The 16,846-nt window shown below is 49.2% G+C and overlaps 1 protein-coding gene across 2 annotated transcripts in view; it reads left to right on the top strand.

The window, feature by feature from the left end:
* Positions 1 to 16,846, top strand: part of POU2F3 (POU class 2 homeobox 3) — a 42,024-nt gene that overhangs the window by 21,812 nt on the left and 3,366 nt on the right. For both annotated transcript variants that reach the window (XM_064634665.1, XM_064634666.1), the window contains exons 5-11: positions 8,513 to 8,617; positions 9,638 to 9,740; positions 12,695 to 12,777; positions 12,878 to 13,060; positions 13,393 to 13,534; positions 14,099 to 14,235; positions 15,383 to 15,544. In XM_064634665.1, the coding sequence (XP_064490735.1) occupies positions 8,513 to 8,617; positions 9,638 to 9,740; positions 12,695 to 12,777; positions 12,878 to 13,060; positions 13,393 to 13,534; positions 14,099 to 14,235; positions 15,383 to 15,544 (915 nt within the window). The remainder of the gene's footprint in view (positions 1 to 8,512; positions 8,618 to 9,637; positions 9,741 to 12,694; positions 12,778 to 12,877; positions 13,061 to 13,392; positions 13,535 to 14,098; positions 14,236 to 15,382; positions 15,545 to 16,846) is intronic.

Genomic DNA, 16,846 nt, shown 5'->3' with positions numbered 1-16,846 from the left:
TATCTGGGATGCAAAACTCCCTGCAGATTTAATTTCGCTCCACCAGGGCTTCCCTCCCCCCGGGGATCTCTCTCACAGCTCTTCATTCCCACCTCCCCCTAATCTCATGTGCTCCCTGGATGTCATTTCTGTTCCTGCTTGGCTCTTCCCCGTGGGGAGTTCAGGTTTCAGTCTGCCCTCCAGATTTCCATCCCAGTCCTGCTTTGCCCTCCTCTCAAGGGGAGGTTCACATCCTGCTTCCTTCTCCCCTCTGGGGCTCAATTCAGATTTCACTCTCTCTTCTCTGCATTGCCCCGGGGGATCAGCCTAAGTCTTGCATCTGCTTTTCATCTCTTGAGCCTCCACTGGCTGGAAATCAGCCTGGCTGTCCCATCTGCCTTGACTGACACTGGATCTGAGCTGAGCACTGCCTTGACCTTTCCCTTTTGAAGTTTCCCTGCTCTGTCCTAGGAACAGACTGATTGCATAAATTTGTTTGTGTGCTGGTTCCTCATTGAAATGCAGCCCTTTGGGAAAGCATCAGAGAAAGCCCTGGCTGGAGGGAAAGTCCTCTGTGTCTATATATGGCCCTGCTTTGCTTAGGACAGATATGCAGAGGAACCCCTTCTTCAAGCTGGTTTTGTTCTGGCACTTTGCAGGGGCCCTCAGATGAGATTGCTGGGAATGAACTCCCAAAACAGGCCAGCGAGTCCCTGGGGAAGCTTATGGGGGAAAGGGGGGGTGGGATTAAGAGCAAGGATTTGGTTCTTTCATTTTTTTTTTTTCTCAAGAGGTGGATTGAAACCACTGGATTAATTTTAGGCCAGCCAATAAGAGCTGGCAAGAACCCAGAGTTGGCTGGATTGTATCTGCTCCTTAGGATCCAGCTGCAGTCCGTTCCCAAACTCCTCCTTTCCTGCTTCTAAAGAGCAACCTGCATTTGTAAGGTAATTTCTGCACCTGTTGCCTTGGTCCACTGGCAAAATATCCTGTACAGCTCTTTCAGATCTGTCCTGGAGATGAGGGAGAGGCAGATCTTCTCTTTGTGCTCATTCCCTGCTCCAGCTGGGCTCCAGCCCTCCTTTGGGAAGTGTTTTCTAGGCTCACAGGGGACAAGCCCTAGTTTCATGGACCTGTCTAAAGGGTCATAACACTTGTTTCCACAATAGAAACTCAGCCCAGGGCATGTGGTTGTCACTGCCCAGCCAGTGCTGAGGTTGCCCAGCACCTTTTTGGGTGGTGAGTCGCACGAGCCGCTGTGCAGGGCTCTGACTCTGCTGCAGTCCTGGGCAATGAGGAGAGGACTCCGAGTTCTTGAAGGCCTTTCATCTGGTGAGCTCCAAGAACTCAATCCCAGCCCTGCACCACCCAGCCAGGGTGGGGCCCTGCACCCGTTCTGCAGAAGGGCAAGTCATAGCACACAGAGGTGAAGGCGATGGCTTCCAAGCAAGGCCTCTAATTTTGGAAGCCTGGCACCAGAGTGCACCTTTCTCCCTTCCCAGGGGTGCTGATCTGCTCCCTGTGAAATCAGGGGGCTGAACCGAGGGGTTCAGAGTCAGATGGTGGGTTTATCCAGTAAGGAACCCTCCTGCCCTGCTTCCCCAACACCTGGAGGTTGCCCAGAACCTCCAAGTTGGAGCAGAGAGCTGGCTCTGAGCTTCCCCTTCCCTTTGGTCACCAGACTTCATCCCCTCCACCCAAAGCTGATCTTTCTCACTCTCCCTTTCTTGTTTAATTATATTACTTAGTGTATTTAATGCAATCCCTCTAGCTGCTCTTCTCGTGTCCCAGTTCCCTGGGGCACAGCAGCTGGTGCCAAAACTACCATGAACCAATGAGAGGGACCTGTGGGGCTGGGCTGGGGCCAGCCCCAGTCACGGGAGCCGTCTGATTCCAAGTTAATTCCTTACAAACCTGGGATGGGGTGGGAAGTGCCTTACTGCCAGGGGCTGCCTGGCTGGACACCGCTCTGCTCTTCTCCTGGGTGACTAATCCAGGGAAATCTGTACTGCACAGCAGTGCCAGGGATTTGGATTTGTCACTGGTTGGTAGCACAGAGAGTCCACAACAAACACAGTTCCCTCCCTGTAGACAAGAGATCCGTGGAAGGAGGGAATTTTTCACGCAGGGAATCTGGAGAACTGTTAAGGGTCAGATTCTGGCCATAGGAAAACCAGACTAAGGCAACTTCGCTGCTGGCTTCAACAGGGACATGATGAGGCTCCAGGGAACCTGTGTGAGCATGCAGGAGGGCATGGGAGAATCCATGGAGCCTGGTGAAATCACCTTGATAAGGAAAGGGGCAGGGGTGCAGCCCAGGGTGGGAGCAGAGCAGATAAGCACACAGGTGTAGGCAGAGGTGGAGTTCTGGAGAGCTTTGGGAGTTGGGCAAGTGGAAGTGGGAGAGATGCAGGGAGCAGTGCTGCAACTGCATGGGAAGGTTGGGGCAGGAGGGCAGGGATGAGGGATGAGGGTGGCTGGGCAGGTGAGTCCTGGAACGGAGACAGGAGAGGAATGACAACCTTAATGGTGGTAAAATTGTTTCCCCTGCTTTGACTGGAGGTTCTCACCACTCTGACCAAAAAAATGGCACCTTCCCCCTCCTTGTTTTTAAAATACTTCCAATTTGGCAAGTCCACAGGCCTTGGCAGGGAAGGTACCACATGCCTGGGTACCAACAGTAAGAGTGGAGATGCTCTAAGTGGTTGCTTTTCAGTACTTTTTTACCAGTTCTGTGCTCCCTGAGCACAGGTCACCTTGTGAAATCACTCCCCAGCCTCTTGCAGGGGCTGTGGGGAGCAGCCCTTGGTCAGGATTCTCCCACCTGAACAACTGTTGATGGGAGTTTGGCTGTTCCAGGGCAGGTGTTCTTCCCACCTCCGGTTTTGGTTCTCCTCTCCCTCACCCAGCACCTGCTTTTGAAGCCACATGTGATCGTTTGAGGTTTATCCTTCAGCACAGGGGGGTGACTTCTCTCTCTCTTCCCTGTTTGTTTAAAAGCAGAAATCCCAGGGAAATGCTGCATCAGCCCGTCAATGCAAAGCTGTGTGTGCTTCTGTTTATTTTCCTTTGTGAACCATGTAAACTCTGAAAGTTTTGATTTCCCACCCCCACTTTTACACCAGCACAACTATTAGCAGCCAGAGCTGAAGCTCAGAGGACAAACCATATCAAATCAGGCCTCAGTTAATAAACTCCAAGGCCTGGTGTAGCTGTGCTGCAGGTGTGTTGAGGTTAGGGATTATATATTAGTTTTTCAGTGTGCTGTCATGGCTGAGTTTTAGGACGCAGCCTGTTAGGAATTCAGCATGGGATTAACTCCCTTCCTGTCGTGCTGACAGCTTCCAAAAATCCCCAGCCTTCAGTGTGACATGAATGTTAAAGGTGAATACCGTGGCATCGCCATAAAGATTCTCTGCCTCCTCCCTTCCCGGGTGTCTGTTAAGCCCTACGTGCAGGATAGTACATGTGGAAATAGTAATTGCAAGCCCATTATTATTATTATTGCCATAATTCATTATTAGTGTGTTTTTTATTTTATGGTGCCCACGTGTGCCGGTTAATTCGCTGCAGCGCTCTGACGCCATCGGAAGGTGGGAAGGCTCAGCGAGCTGCAGCAGCCTCACAGCCAGCCCTGAGACCTGTTTCCAGCGTAAAACTTCCTCCCTTGGCTTCAGGCGAATGGTTTTGGGGCAGCTCCAGGCAGTGCTGGTGTGTTGAAGGGCGTTTTTGGGGTGACTCAGCCCCGGAAGAGCCGCGCTGTTGCTTTTCAGCAAGGGGCAGGTGGTTCAGACCCTCTGTGTGCACCTGATCCTCTTCCCTCCGCACCATCCCTTCCCTCTGGAGGGAGGGATGTGAGTAACTCAAGCTCTTAAACAGCTGTGAGTTGCTGACTGTGAGATAAGCCAGATACAGAGGCAGATAAATGTGTTTCAAAGAGGTTACTGCCTAAACAGAAACATCACAACAAATAGGGTTGTCTCCAATCTCGCGCTCACGGCTGCAGTTCCTGGCTAATAACTGCTGCTGGAGGAGCTCAGCTGGCATGGCTGTAAGGGCCTCACTCTGCCAGGGCATGGACACCCCTGAGCTGGATTTTGGGAGAGCACTGGAGGCTCTGGGGGCTGGGTCAGTGGCTCCCACCGTGGCGAGGAGGGCGATGGAGCCGTGCCTGCGTTACAGCAAAGCTCATCCTCACAGAAAGGAGGTGCTGCATTTTGGGGCTGCACTCAGCTTCTTAGGGAGAAGTTCTTTGCAGAAGTGGTCAGAAATTGGAGTTTAAGTGGTCAGACATTGGAATTTAAGTGATCAGACATTGGAATGGGCTGCCTGGGGAGGTGGTGGAGTCACTGTCCCTGGAGGTGTTTAAGAAGACACTGGATGTGGCATCAGTGCCATGGTCTGGGTGACAAGGTGGTGCTGGGTCCAAGGTTGGACTGGATGATCTCAGAGGTCTTTTCCAACTTGGTTGATTCTGTGCTTTTGGTGCCTGATAGAGGAGGAAACCCAGCTGAGATTACCAGTGAGCCTAAACTGGGTTTATACAGAGAGTCCTGCCCACCCAGTGGGATCTGACCATCAGTCCACCAACTCAAACATCTTTGTGAAGGTTATCACCTTCCCGTGGTGCCATCAGACCTTCTGAGGTGAATCTTTCCAACTTCCTGCCTTTTTTCTGCTCTGCAATATGTCTGCAGGATGTTTTCATGAGCCCAACGTTTGCCAGAAGTTCACAGATCAGTTACAAAACAGATGTACTTTTCTTTCTTTTTTTTTTTTTTTTCCTCTCCCCTTCTTCCTACTGGTAAGGAAGAGTTTGTGCAGTAATTGCAGGCAGGTTGGGAGATGTTTTCTTCATAATTCTCCTTCTTATGAAATGTTTATGAAACACCTTCCACAAATCAGTTACGCAAGAAAGCTCAGGAGCTTTGATCATTTTCCATCACCCTCAATATGTTTCTTAGTTTGTTTTGCTTTTTGGATTTGTGTTTAGGCCAGAGATAGGTAAGAAACCATCCATCCTTGCCCAGGCCCAGCAGATGTTCAAGCCAAGTATGGAAGGGACCCTCTCTACCCTGTCACCCTTCCTGTGTTTTTCTCTGGGATCGCTCGGGGGCAGCTGACCCTGGTTTAGGGCTGTGAAAACATCCACCTGAGATTTGCAAGTGTGATTCCTTCCCTAGCCCTGTGCTCCCGTGCCACCACCTGCCGTTACCTGCTCCAGAGGAGCTGGAAGCTGCTCCCAGCCCTGCCTGGGGGCTCCCCTCCAGCCCCAAAGGGAGGGTGAAGGTGGCTGTAAATTCACAGCCAAGAGCCCAGGCCCCTTTCCTCACCTCCTGGCAGGGTGTGTTTGCAGGGCATTGCTTGGTCCTGTTCAGTTGTCATGGAATCATGGAATGGTTTGCGTTGGAAGGGACCTTAAAGGTCATCTCACTCCAATCTCCCATCCAGGGGCAGGGAACCTTCCTCTGAACCAGCCTGCTTTCCTTACATGCTGCTATTTCCCCAAGTCAAGTTCAATGGGAACGAACTCAGACTTGCTCTCAATGACCTCTTGTTCCCCATTTCCCATCTGTCCTGATGGTCATGGAAAACCAAAGTCCTGAGCAATCCCAGTGGGATTTAGTCACGGTTTTAATCAAACCAATGTTGCTCACTTGGAATATTTCACAGCTCTCATCAAATGAGGTGATTCTATGATAATTTCAACCTTTTTATTTTTTTTCTTCAGTTCCTTAATGAAAACTCTTCCCATATTTGCAGGCGTTTTTTCTCCAAATACGAGGCTCACGCACTGGGAAAGGAGGAGGCAGCTCCTCCCCTCGTTTTATTAATTTGAAATTCACATTATTTTATACGGGAGTCTCATGATATCGAGCGGCCTCGCCCACAATGTGTGTGGTTTTTTGGGGTTTTTGGGGTTGGGTTTTTTTTTTTTTTGGTGATATTGCCGGTTTAGCCAGGGAAAAAAAAAACCACGAAGGTGTGGGATTTGCATAAAACCATCCCGAAAGTTTTGGATGTGCCCCCAACTCCTGCTGGCGAACAATTAGCCAGCTGCAGGCCTGGTGGGGAGAGGAAGAGGAGGGAGAGGTAAATTTGAGCCTAAACCCAATGGAAATAGGTGCAGGGGGGGGGAGAAGGATTTGTCAAGAACCCGCAGGTTCCCGCCCACTGCGCAGGAGGGAGCCAGAGAATTCCAGGGCCGGGGGAAGGAGCAGTGGGAGATGTTGTTGTTTTTAAATCGGGAACCGGTCCTTTGCCAAACCCACCTCCCGTTCCCATCTTGTGCGATGCCGGGGTGCAGCTACACACCCCTTTCTCCCTGGAACGAGGCCAGATCGTCCCGCTTGGCAGCTGGAAAAATTGATTTCAGTTTGGAAATGGCTCGTGCTCCTTCAACACTCCGCTCCCCTCGGGATCGGAACTCAGGCGGGACCCGGCGCCTCCTTCTCTAAGACCTGGAAGACTTTATTTTTTTGGGGGACTGGTGGTTTTTTTGGGGGGACTGGTTGTTTTGGTTTTTTTTGGGGGGGACTGATTGGTTTTTTTGGAGGACTGCGTGGCGTGAGACGCAACACAGATGAATTGCAAGCGAAATTATTGATTTTTTTTTATTATTATTGTTATTATTTATATTTTTTTCCTTTTTTTTTTTTAATTTTTTTTTTTTGGCTTCTTTTTAATGCGCCCTCAGAAAGGAAAAACCTCCGTAAATCCGCTTTGCCTGCAATGACCGGATGGCTCAGGGCGTGTTCCCCTGAACCTTTTGTGTATCCTTCACTGATTTAGACAACACTATCACTTGATAGTGATCAAGAAGATCTTTCCATCCTTTTTTATTTCCTGCCAGGCTAAAAGAGGGATGATCATGCCAACCTGAAAGGTAGGAAAGAGCTGGAATTCGCAGCGTGTCTGCCCCTTGTTGCAAGGAGCTGGGCTTATTGCAAAACTAGTTTCGGCAGTGGCCAGAGCTGGAGCTGTAATGGAAGGGGGTGTTGTAATCACCTTCCCTTCCAAAATGCAGAGGTGAACGTTGCAGCTCCCTGCTCTGGAGTTCTGAAGCCTCTTGTGATCCCGTTTTCCTCTCCTGTGGAGGTCGGTCAGAGGTTGGACTTGGTGATCTCGGAGGTCTTTTTCAGCCTGAGCGGTTCTGTGTCTTTGTTTGCTGCAGTCAGATGGGGAGAAGAACGTCCCCTGAGCCAAAACATCTCGGGATGTTGTTTTTAAGGCTGAAATTCTTGTCCCCCTCTGCTGGTGGGAGGTTGTACGGCCTGAAGGCCCCATCAGTTGGAGAAAGCCCCTTCCGAGGTGACCCTCCCCATCTCTGGGGGGGTGAGAGGCTTGGGAGTAATTTGGTGGGAGATGGAGAGGGTTAATCCCACCAGTCAGGGAGAGTCTGCAGTGCTGAGCCCACAAACAGGGGTTTCCAAACCTGTCCTCTCTGGTGTCCTCCTGGTTTTCCCAGTTTGTGGCAACTTGAGTGGGACTCATGGTCTGAGCCTTGTTCCTGGAGTCTTCATGCTTGGGAGGAACTTGAGCTGAAGTTTCCTTGACTCTTTCCTTAGATAAAGAGTGTTCTGAGAGTTCTCTAGGACTTCTCTGCCTCCTGTGCATAGACACTCCTCACACAGCTTTCAGGAATGAACCCAAAAGCCTCTAAAACCTGCCCTCCCCCCTGTCCCAGTCAGCATTACCAAAGGATTTCAGCAAGTACAAAGTGATGTGACAGGTTGTTATTATTATTATTTTTTAACAAATATTTGTTTTTAAATGGAGTAGCGATGCTAGAAATTAACATGGAGACTGAGGAATAAGCCAGAAACAAGGATTTGCTGCTGGTCCTTGGGCAAATTCATCTCTTAAGAATGTCGACACAGAAATTGAGATTTTTTTTTTTCCTTGTAGACAAGAACCTTTCCTGAACATTCAGGCAGCTCAAAATGACCACTGGACAAAGGGCTGACTCCTGTGCAGTTTTCCATTTCTTTTTCCACAGATTGTTGTAACTAAGGAAGCAGATTTTTATTATTTTTTTTCCTTAAAACTTCTTGGTTGTTTTTTTGTTTTTTTTTTTTGGTAGAAGCAAAGCAAATGCATTTGGTGCCTGGAGTGCTGCATTTTCAAGACTGGAAGATTACTGTGCTTTTTTTGAGGTCTTTCACTCTGTGACCTTTCCTTTCCCATCCCCTTGCAGAACAGAATGAGAGGTTCTCCAAGGCCAGCCCTGCCAGGGGGGGTGTGAGTCGTGATCTGTGAAGGGGAATTGCTTCTTGTCTTCCTTAGAACTCCACAAAATGCCCTAAACCTTGCACTTGGCTGCTTCCTAAAGTGTTTCAATGGATGTGTTTTAATTGAGCAAACTGCCCTTGGCTGGGCAGAGCAGGAGGACTCTGGCCATGGGATGAGGTGGGGAGTGACCCTGCCTGTCAGCCATGGAAGCAGCCGGTCCTGACCCTTAAATTTCCCCAAAAGGAGCCTCTTTTAGACCCCTTCCAGCCTCATTCTGCAGCGGCTTTGCTCTTTTTTTCAGATTAAAACCGAAGACCTCAGCGACTCCCTGCAATCTGCCATCCCCCCTAGGTCAGGGCACCTCGTGCAGGGCTCCTCAATGATGCCTGGAAGCCAAATTGCAGGGGTGAGTGAGTGACTGGGCTGCTCCAGGGATCCCCCACGAGACCTTTGCCAGACCCCCTCGGACACTGGCACCTCCCCTTTGGATCAGTGTTGCTAAAATTCAGCTTCCTCCTCAGCCTTCCTTCTCTGCAGGTGGATTCTAAAGCAGGCTGGACACATCCTTGGATGGGATTCCCTCTGAGGGTTTGCTAAGCAGGCAAACCACCCCATGGTCAGGAAATCCCTTGAATTGGAAATAACTGGAGGCTGAGACAACACCAGGGGGAAGTGTCAGATATGTTTGCTCTGCTCTTCCTCATTCATGAGTGTCTGGTTAATGCCACTGTTGCAGATAACATTCTAGGAGAGATTAACTCTTAATCTCAACCAGTAGCCTTGAATGTGTTGCCTCAAATTGATTTACACCACAGAAGAAATTAATTCCTCGGGAGGAATTTTTTTTTCCTAGGGTAAAAAATTGGAGTTTAGCACTTAACTCTTGTTAAATTCTAGGAGGAGCTGGATGCCAGAAGGCCACACAGATGCTCAGTAATCTCTTCCCTCATTTTTTCACGGGGCATTCAGATCCATTATACAATTTAGGGACTCCTCATTTCCCCCCAAAATTCAAAACAGTGCTGTGGAAACCAAGCTCTGGGTGTTGGTGAGATGGGACAGTTTGCTGCAATTTGCTGTGTAATTTTAGGGAGCTCGCTCCCTGAAAATGCATTATCTGGAAGAAGCTGAAATCCAGGAGGTTTCACTGCTCCTTCTAACAACCAGGGCTTGATTACCTCAAAAATGTCATTTCCAAGAGTGAATTTTTTTCAGGTAAAAAAGCAGACAGTTCTCTGTGGGGTGTCTGTGTGTGTGCACAGAATTCCTCTCATACAGCTGGAACCTTCAGATCCTGCAGCACCTCTGGATCTGTGGCTCTCAAATTACCCAAATCCAGTGGCTTGGCAGTTCAGTGAAGAGTGTGAAGGGGGTCAAGGAGAGATGTTCCCCCAGTTTTACTGTTCCCTTTGCTTTTTTCCCATAGGATATGAGCTCCCTCCACACCCTGCAGCAGCTGGTGTTGCTTCCTGGGCACATGCAGTCAGTTCCCCAATTCCTTCTGTCCCAGTCTCAGGCAGGACAACAAGGTAAGAGCCATAAAAGCCCAAATGGGCATCGTTATAAGCAGATAAATATCTAGGAAAAGCCTCTCTTCCCAAGGGGCGTTGCTTTTAACCAGCCCGTTGGGTTTTCCCAGCTGGTACCCGATGCTTCCCACCCATCCCGGGCTGTTCCCACGCCGGGGATGATCCCAGATCCATGTGCAAGGGTCCAGGCCTGGAGATGCTCCTGGCACTTGTGCGCTCCAAGAGTGCCACCTTGGGGCCAGGCTGAATTCCCACCGGGAATTCAGCAAGGAGCTGCTCCCTGGGGAGCAATCCCAGCCTGCCTGGGCTCCCTCCCGCTCTTCAGTTCTCCCAGAAAACCGGGCAGAGGTTGAGCTCCTCGGGAAGGACCTTGGAGGGAGGGAAATCCCGGGAAGGAGCTGCAGGGCAGCGCTGGCAGGAGAACGAGCAGGTCTGAGCCCGCCAGGAGCAACCTGGGGAGGAGAGAGGGAGCTCTGGAGCTGCCGTGGGGCAGGAGAGATCCAGCTGCTGCTGGAATACAGATCCGGGAAAGGACTGAGGGCTGGACCAGCACTGGAGAAAGACCCTGTGGTCCTGGTTTTACCCCTGATGTTTTTTATGGCGTTTCTCCAGGGATGCAGACGTGCCAGGGAGGATCTTTGCTGCTGCCTGTGGGCTTTGATCCATCACCCCACAGGCACAAAGTGATTTAGGTCCTTGGCTTGTATTTTTGATTTAGTCCAGGGCAGAGCTCACTCTGTCTGAACCAAAATTCAGAATGAAACCCTTAAATCTCTGCAGCTCAAATCCACTGGTACATACCCTGGGTGTAGGCAAATGGGAATTTTATTTCTTATTGGCAGCACATAAACTCTTCTCTCTGCCAAGTGATGCTGAGTGATGTATAAAGGAACTATTTGATGTGTATTTACTAATAATCTTGAATACAGTTTGTTTGAAATAGGGTCAGGACAATCTGTTGCTTGCTGCCTGCTTTTATTTGGGTATAATAAATATATTATACTTCAAAGCAGAACTTGCTGCCTTTTATAGATTAGAATTTCTTCTGTTGAGTGACTTTTTTGGCAGCTTTAACCCCCCACAGACGGCCACTTGTTTGGCTGCGACTCCTTCCAGTTCCAGACTTGCTCAAGACTGGATTTTTTTGGCCAGGAGCTGGATTTTTGTGCAGGAGCACTTGCATTTGCATAAGTGATTGCCAGGTTTTAATGATCCTTTGCTGTGTCCATGCACAGCCACTGGGGAGTGAAAGGGAAGGCACAGCTTGGTTTTGTGGAATTAGTTCTTTGGTACAGGCACAGGAGGAGTTTTCCTCCTGCTGAAGAGATGCACAAAATATTCCTGAAGTTGTCCCTGGAGCCATCAGGGGAACACCCTCAGTGTTTCCTGAGTTCTGACTGATGGACACCTCAATCCATGGATTTTATGGCCAAAGGGGCTCAGCCTTTCCAAGGATTTCAGTGCAGGTTTTCCAGTTTAAAGCCAGTTTTAAGCCAGAGACATTCCCAGCTCTGGTTCCTCGTGCCCTGACGTGATTCCCTGGGCAGCCCTGTGAGCTCTGTGCTCTGAAGGTGGCAACGAGCAGCCAGGGAGATGCTGGGAATGCTGTCAGTCAAAATATTGCTGCTGAAGTCTTCATCTTGTGCAAAGAGCCTCAATCTCCTCAGCTGTCAGACCGGTGATTCCTGAATCCAGCCCATAATTTTCATTTGAGCTCCAGCTCAGCTTTCACCGAGGTGTTCAATCATGATTTTAAAGACTCCAAATGACAGAGCATCTGCCATGTCCCTAGGCAAGCCATTCCTGTGATTAATTACCTGCTCTGTTAAAAATGTGCACCTCATTACCAGCCTGCATTTGAAATTCAAAGTTGTTCCAGCGTTAGGGAAGGCTCATTGAAACCCCAACCTAAATAAATAAAGGGGACAGTGCACATCAGAGCTAAATTAAACAAGAAAAGGCAGAAAAAGAGAAAAGGGGGAGAGATTGATTCTGGAGATTATCTGTTTTCCTATTTATTAACAGAAGTCCATAAATTTCTCTGGATTTCCCTGTAATTGTCAGTTAAAATCAATTAAATCTATTGAGTCTTTCAAGAGAGGTGATAAATCCTCACTACATTCCATAGGTTTCACTCACAATGGACTTGATCCAAACTAAATTTCTAGGGAACTACACAACTTAGTCCTGTAGGACATTCCCTGTAAGAGATATGGGCTTGTACTTGGCAGTTTGTCAGCTAAACAATTACACAGGCTCCATAAATACTAGTTTTTGTTGGGTTTATAGATTTCCCTTCCTTTTTCCCTTTCATCATTTTCGTGCCAGTTCATATATTCCGAAAGAAATTCAATTTATATGAAATACAGTAGGGTAGAAAAGAAAGGGTCAGAGGGCTTCAAAATGACACTTGAAAATGAAATGTGTAATAGAAAGCAGAGTGGGAGGGCTCATGAGATTAACTGTAGGATCAGGGGTTTTTTTTTTAGCAAGATCAAGTGGCTGAAAGTTGGGAGTCAGAAGAGCTTATGTTGGAAATAAGATGTACATTTTTCTAACAGCTACAATGATTAAGCACTGGGAGAGATCCCCATGAAGGATGGAGTGACTTCTCTGCTGCTTGGCACCTAAAATCAAAGTCAGAGTTCTATAAAAAGCTCTGGTTCAGCCTTAGGGTAATGAGCTCCACACAGGGATCAGTAGATGAGATATTTTACTTATATAATTATTGTAATAATCCCTTTCAGGCTAAAGAGCCACGAGAAGAACCTTTTCTTTCTCCTAATCCAGTTCAGAGCCAGAACGCTTTGGTAATGGCTGAAATTCCTGTATTTTGAGCAAGAACTAATTAATGGAGCTGAACACCCAGAGCTCCACGAGCCTTTCCTGGGCAGGGATGTTGAGCTGATGAAGGAGCTGCTCTGACCAGACGTGTCTCCTTTTTCTCTCCTCAGCTTTGCAGCCAAACCTCCTCTCCTTCCCTCAGCAGCAGGGCAGCCTCCTCCTCTCCCAGCCAGGACCCAGCCTGGCATCACAGGTAACCCCCACCCACAGGGTGCTGCTTTGTGGAGAGAAAATTGGGGTTTTTCCTGTCGTTGTGCCTCTGGACATCCCTTTTTTGGGGGTTGTTTTTGCAGGCTGTGGGTCGTTCTGGGCTCCCTGGCTCGTCGGTTGAACCCCACCTGGATGTCCCCCAGCATTTGCAAGTGGCAAAGCACCTGACCCCCTCGGGGGCATCAGAGGAGCCAAGTGACCTGGAGGAGCTGGAGAAGTTTGCCAAGACCTTCAAACAAAGGCGGATCAAGCTGGGGTTCACACAGGTGAACCCTCCCGGGTGGGGTGGCTGCTGGTGGGGACAGGTTGGGCTGGGGGGGTGCTGGTGGAAGGGCTGGGTTAGACACAGTTTGGCTCCTTTTGCAGCGTCCCCTTCCAAACACACCAAGAGACAAACCCTTCCTAAAGCTTTGATTACCTCCTGATCTGCACCTCCTCCAATAGGTGGGGCGTGGGGCAGATCCCTGTGGGGAAAGGAAGCTGTTTTCTCAGGAAAGGTGGGTCATGGAAACAAGGCTGAGCCCGGAGGGGGTGTGACAGCAGGGACCTGCCAGGGGCTTTCCCGAGCTCATGGTGTGCTTTGGGTCTTCCCTGGCAGGGGGATGTTGGACTGGCCATGGGGAAGCTCTACGGCAACGACTTCAGCCAGACCACCATCTCCCGCTTCGAGGCCCTCAACCTCAGCTTCAAGAACATGTGCAAGCTCAAACCCTTGCTGGAGAAGTGGCTGAGTGATGCAGGTGGGTGACATGAGGGGCAGAAACGCCACCAGGGTGAGAGGATCCATCCAGGGACCTCTGGGAAAAGGTTAATCGGTTCAACCCCACATAAACTGGAAAGAATGGGAAGGAAATCAAGGTACTCAGAGATCAGCCCATGAGCTGGGATTAGAAAAGGGAGATATCACTGACAGGGGAATCCCCAGTGGCAGCAGAACTGGGCTGGTGTCCTCTGCAGACTGATCTTGACTGGTTTATCCCAGTGGTTTAGCCAACATCTGTAACTGCGTGAAACTAAACCACTGGAAAATCCCCATCAGGGCAGGCTGGAAATCAGGCTGCACAAAGGAAAAGCAGTGTGTGGATTAAAATATTAGCACTCCTCTTTCTTCCCTGATTTGGACAAGCTCGTCGATGGATTTGGGGCCCTTGGAGCAATTTTGATCCTCATCAGAGGAAGGATCTACACTGCAGGAAAACTTTATGTGCTTTAGGAGGTGCCTCAGTGCACAGAAAGGATCTAAGGGGTGAAAATAACTTGCCATCTCCTTGAATATCTCTTTTTTCCTCTCCCTTTCTCCCTAGAATCTGCTCCTTTGGATTCTTCCATGAGCACCCCCAATTCCTACCCCTCAGTGAACGAGATGTTTGGACGGAAAAGGAAGAAGAGAACCAGCATCGAGACCAACATTCGCTCCACGCTGGAGAAGAGATTCCAAGATGTGAGGGTGAAATCTTCCCCTGTGTTGTGAACTCTCTCTGAGTTCAGTGTTTTCTAGGTTGTGGTAGCACCCAATCCTCTTAAAAAAAAAAAAAAAAAGACATCTCTTTTGGTTTGTTGTGAAAGCAGGTTAGAAAATGCCCGAAGGGGTTAACAGGGAAAGTGTTAAAACCAAAGAAATTCCCTGTTATCTCCTTGGGAAATGTTGTTTTAAGGGAATTACAATTTTATCACCACGTTTCCCCCACTATCACCCACTGAGCCAAAGCTGATCTCCTGCACCCACCTCTTTTTGAGCTGCAGGTTTGTGTCACAGGAGCTCGGGGGCCACGATGCCCCATCAGGCAGCTGCTGTAAGACCACGGTTGCTCCAAATATTGCTGCTGAAACCATCCAGAAGTGGAGCCTTCTGCTTTTTCAGCATCAAGAATTTCAAGGAAAAATCACTACAGAGCTTTAATCAGCAGGACTAAATTGTGCATTGAAAATTTCTCATCAAAACTGTTTCTGATCAGCCCTTGTGTTTTTTTGGTTGTTTTTTTTTTTTTTTGGCTTCTCCCTCATATCAAAATTTGCTCAGCCACCCTCAGATCATTTTGGCACCTCATTTTCAGCTGGTGGAAGGCGTCCTTTGAAATGGGAACGGTGCCTTGGCACCTCTGAGCCGGGGGTTTTTTGACCCTCAAGTCTCCAGCTCGGATCAAACCCCCGCAGAGCTGAAACTGCTGTCAGAACACACCAGGAAATAAACGAGCTGCTGTTATTTCCCTTTGTAAACGAGGGCTGGAGGAGGGAAGGGAAGCAGTGGCTTTTCTGAGGTGGTGCAGGCGGGTGCACAACCTGAGAGGTGGCTGACAAGACCACCAGGTGCCCCCCAGCAATGGTTTAGGGGCTGTTTGAAGAGTGTGGGGCTTGGTGCAGTAGCAGGGACAGGTGACTCATCCCACACTGATTCCTTGAGACTTGCTGTGGAATCTGGTTGACAGAACATGATCTCTCACTCAAATATTTACCCTTTCTCTTAGGAGCAGGTTTTCTCCCCTCCCCAGTTCGCAGCCAACCCCACCCTTGCCCTGCCAGCACCAGACACTGATGCTGTAGGGTGCAGCTCTCTGGGGCTTGCTTTAACCTCCTGCCTCTCTCAGCAGAACCCCAAGCCCAGTTCAGAGGAGATATCCTTGATAGCAGAGCAGCTCTCCATGGAAAAGGAGGTGGTTCGGGTCTGGTTCTGCAACCGGCGCCAGAAGGAGAAGCGGATCAGCTGCCCGATGCCATCCCCCATCAAATCACCCATCTACAACTCCAGACTGGTGAGACACTGCGGATGAAGGACTTCTGTGGGGTGTGGGGAGGCAGAAGGGTCTGCAGGCGAAGGACATTTCCTTGTGTTCCCTGATCCCACAGCCCAGTGGGAAGCTGCAGCTGCAGCAGTGTCCTGGGATAGCCGTGGACTGGGCGTGTAATCAACATCCCAACTCGAGTGGAATCTCAGTCAGAACATTTATTTTTTTTATTCTGTTATTGAAAACAGTAGAAAGAAAATGCAAGTTTCCCAGAAGGAACAGTTTAGTTTAATTGTAGGATCATTTATTTAAATAGGAATGCTATCCCAAAGCTTTCCTCCACGAGACCGGTAAGGAAAACCTTTCCAAAGTTAATGGAGGAGATATCAGCATTCCAGAGTTTGGGAATTACATCCACTCCTGTCAATTTAGTTGTTAACTCTGAAGCATAATGGTAACTGTTTATACATCAGTCTGTTGTTTTACATCTGTGCAGGAACACGGAATACACTTAATTAGTGCTGATTGTCCTTCTCTCGTGTGGTACACTCACATTCTGGCAAGTGTATTTTCACGAGGAAAATGTTGTGAGAGCTGTTGAAAGCTGTGTCCTTGCAATCCACTGTCAGTGGATAACGAGCTACTGTTGCATTTCTGCTGGTTAATTTAGTGGTTGCTTGGTTGCTTTGACATTTAAAGGTGGCAGGAACCTCCCTGCAGCGCTGTGAGTGCTGTGAGTGGGAGGCAGAGTCTGTGTTCACCGGCGACACTTTTTATCTTGAAATCTTCTGGGCTTTGGAATTATCCCTCGGAAGGCAGGAAAACATCCCAGGGAGTTTGGCCACTTGTTGCACAACACGTTTGGGCCGAGCTCACACGCACAAAGATCTGCTTGCAAGCCGTGGGCTGAATAATCTCCCTGTTTCCCTGGGATGAGCCCTTTGCTCATCAGCCACCCTGAGCTGCCTCCAGTGTCAAACTGAACAACAGATGCCCCAGGCCTGCTGGGATTGCAGCTCCCAAATTCCTGTCACCTGAGAATTTCCACCCATCCACAGCTCCCTCAAGGACACGGGAGTATTTGTGCCCAGGACCAGAGGGAGCTGGGAAGTGTCAGACAGAACATCCAAAGGGCAGCGGCTCCTGCAATGGGATCTTGGGACTTCCAGAAAATTTGGCTTGCTTTGGATCATTCCAGGCTTTTCCATGGCTGGTTCATGAGTTCAGATGGATGTAGAAGGTGCCAGCGATGTGTAAAACTAATTCTGGTTTCTTTTTGTGGCCCTGGGTATGGGAATGGTGCTTCTGCACCGGAGTGGGAATAGAAAT

This window comes from Pseudopipra pipra, chromosome 23 (genome assembly GCF_036250125.1).
Source record: "Pseudopipra pipra isolate bDixPip1 chromosome 23, bDixPip1.hap1, whole genome shotgun sequence".
NCBI lineage: Eukaryota > Metazoa > Chordata > Aves > Passeriformes > Pipridae > Pseudopipra > Pseudopipra pipra.
Note: the sequence above shows the minus strand (reverse complement) of the source record. Positions and strands in the feature narration are given on the sequence as shown.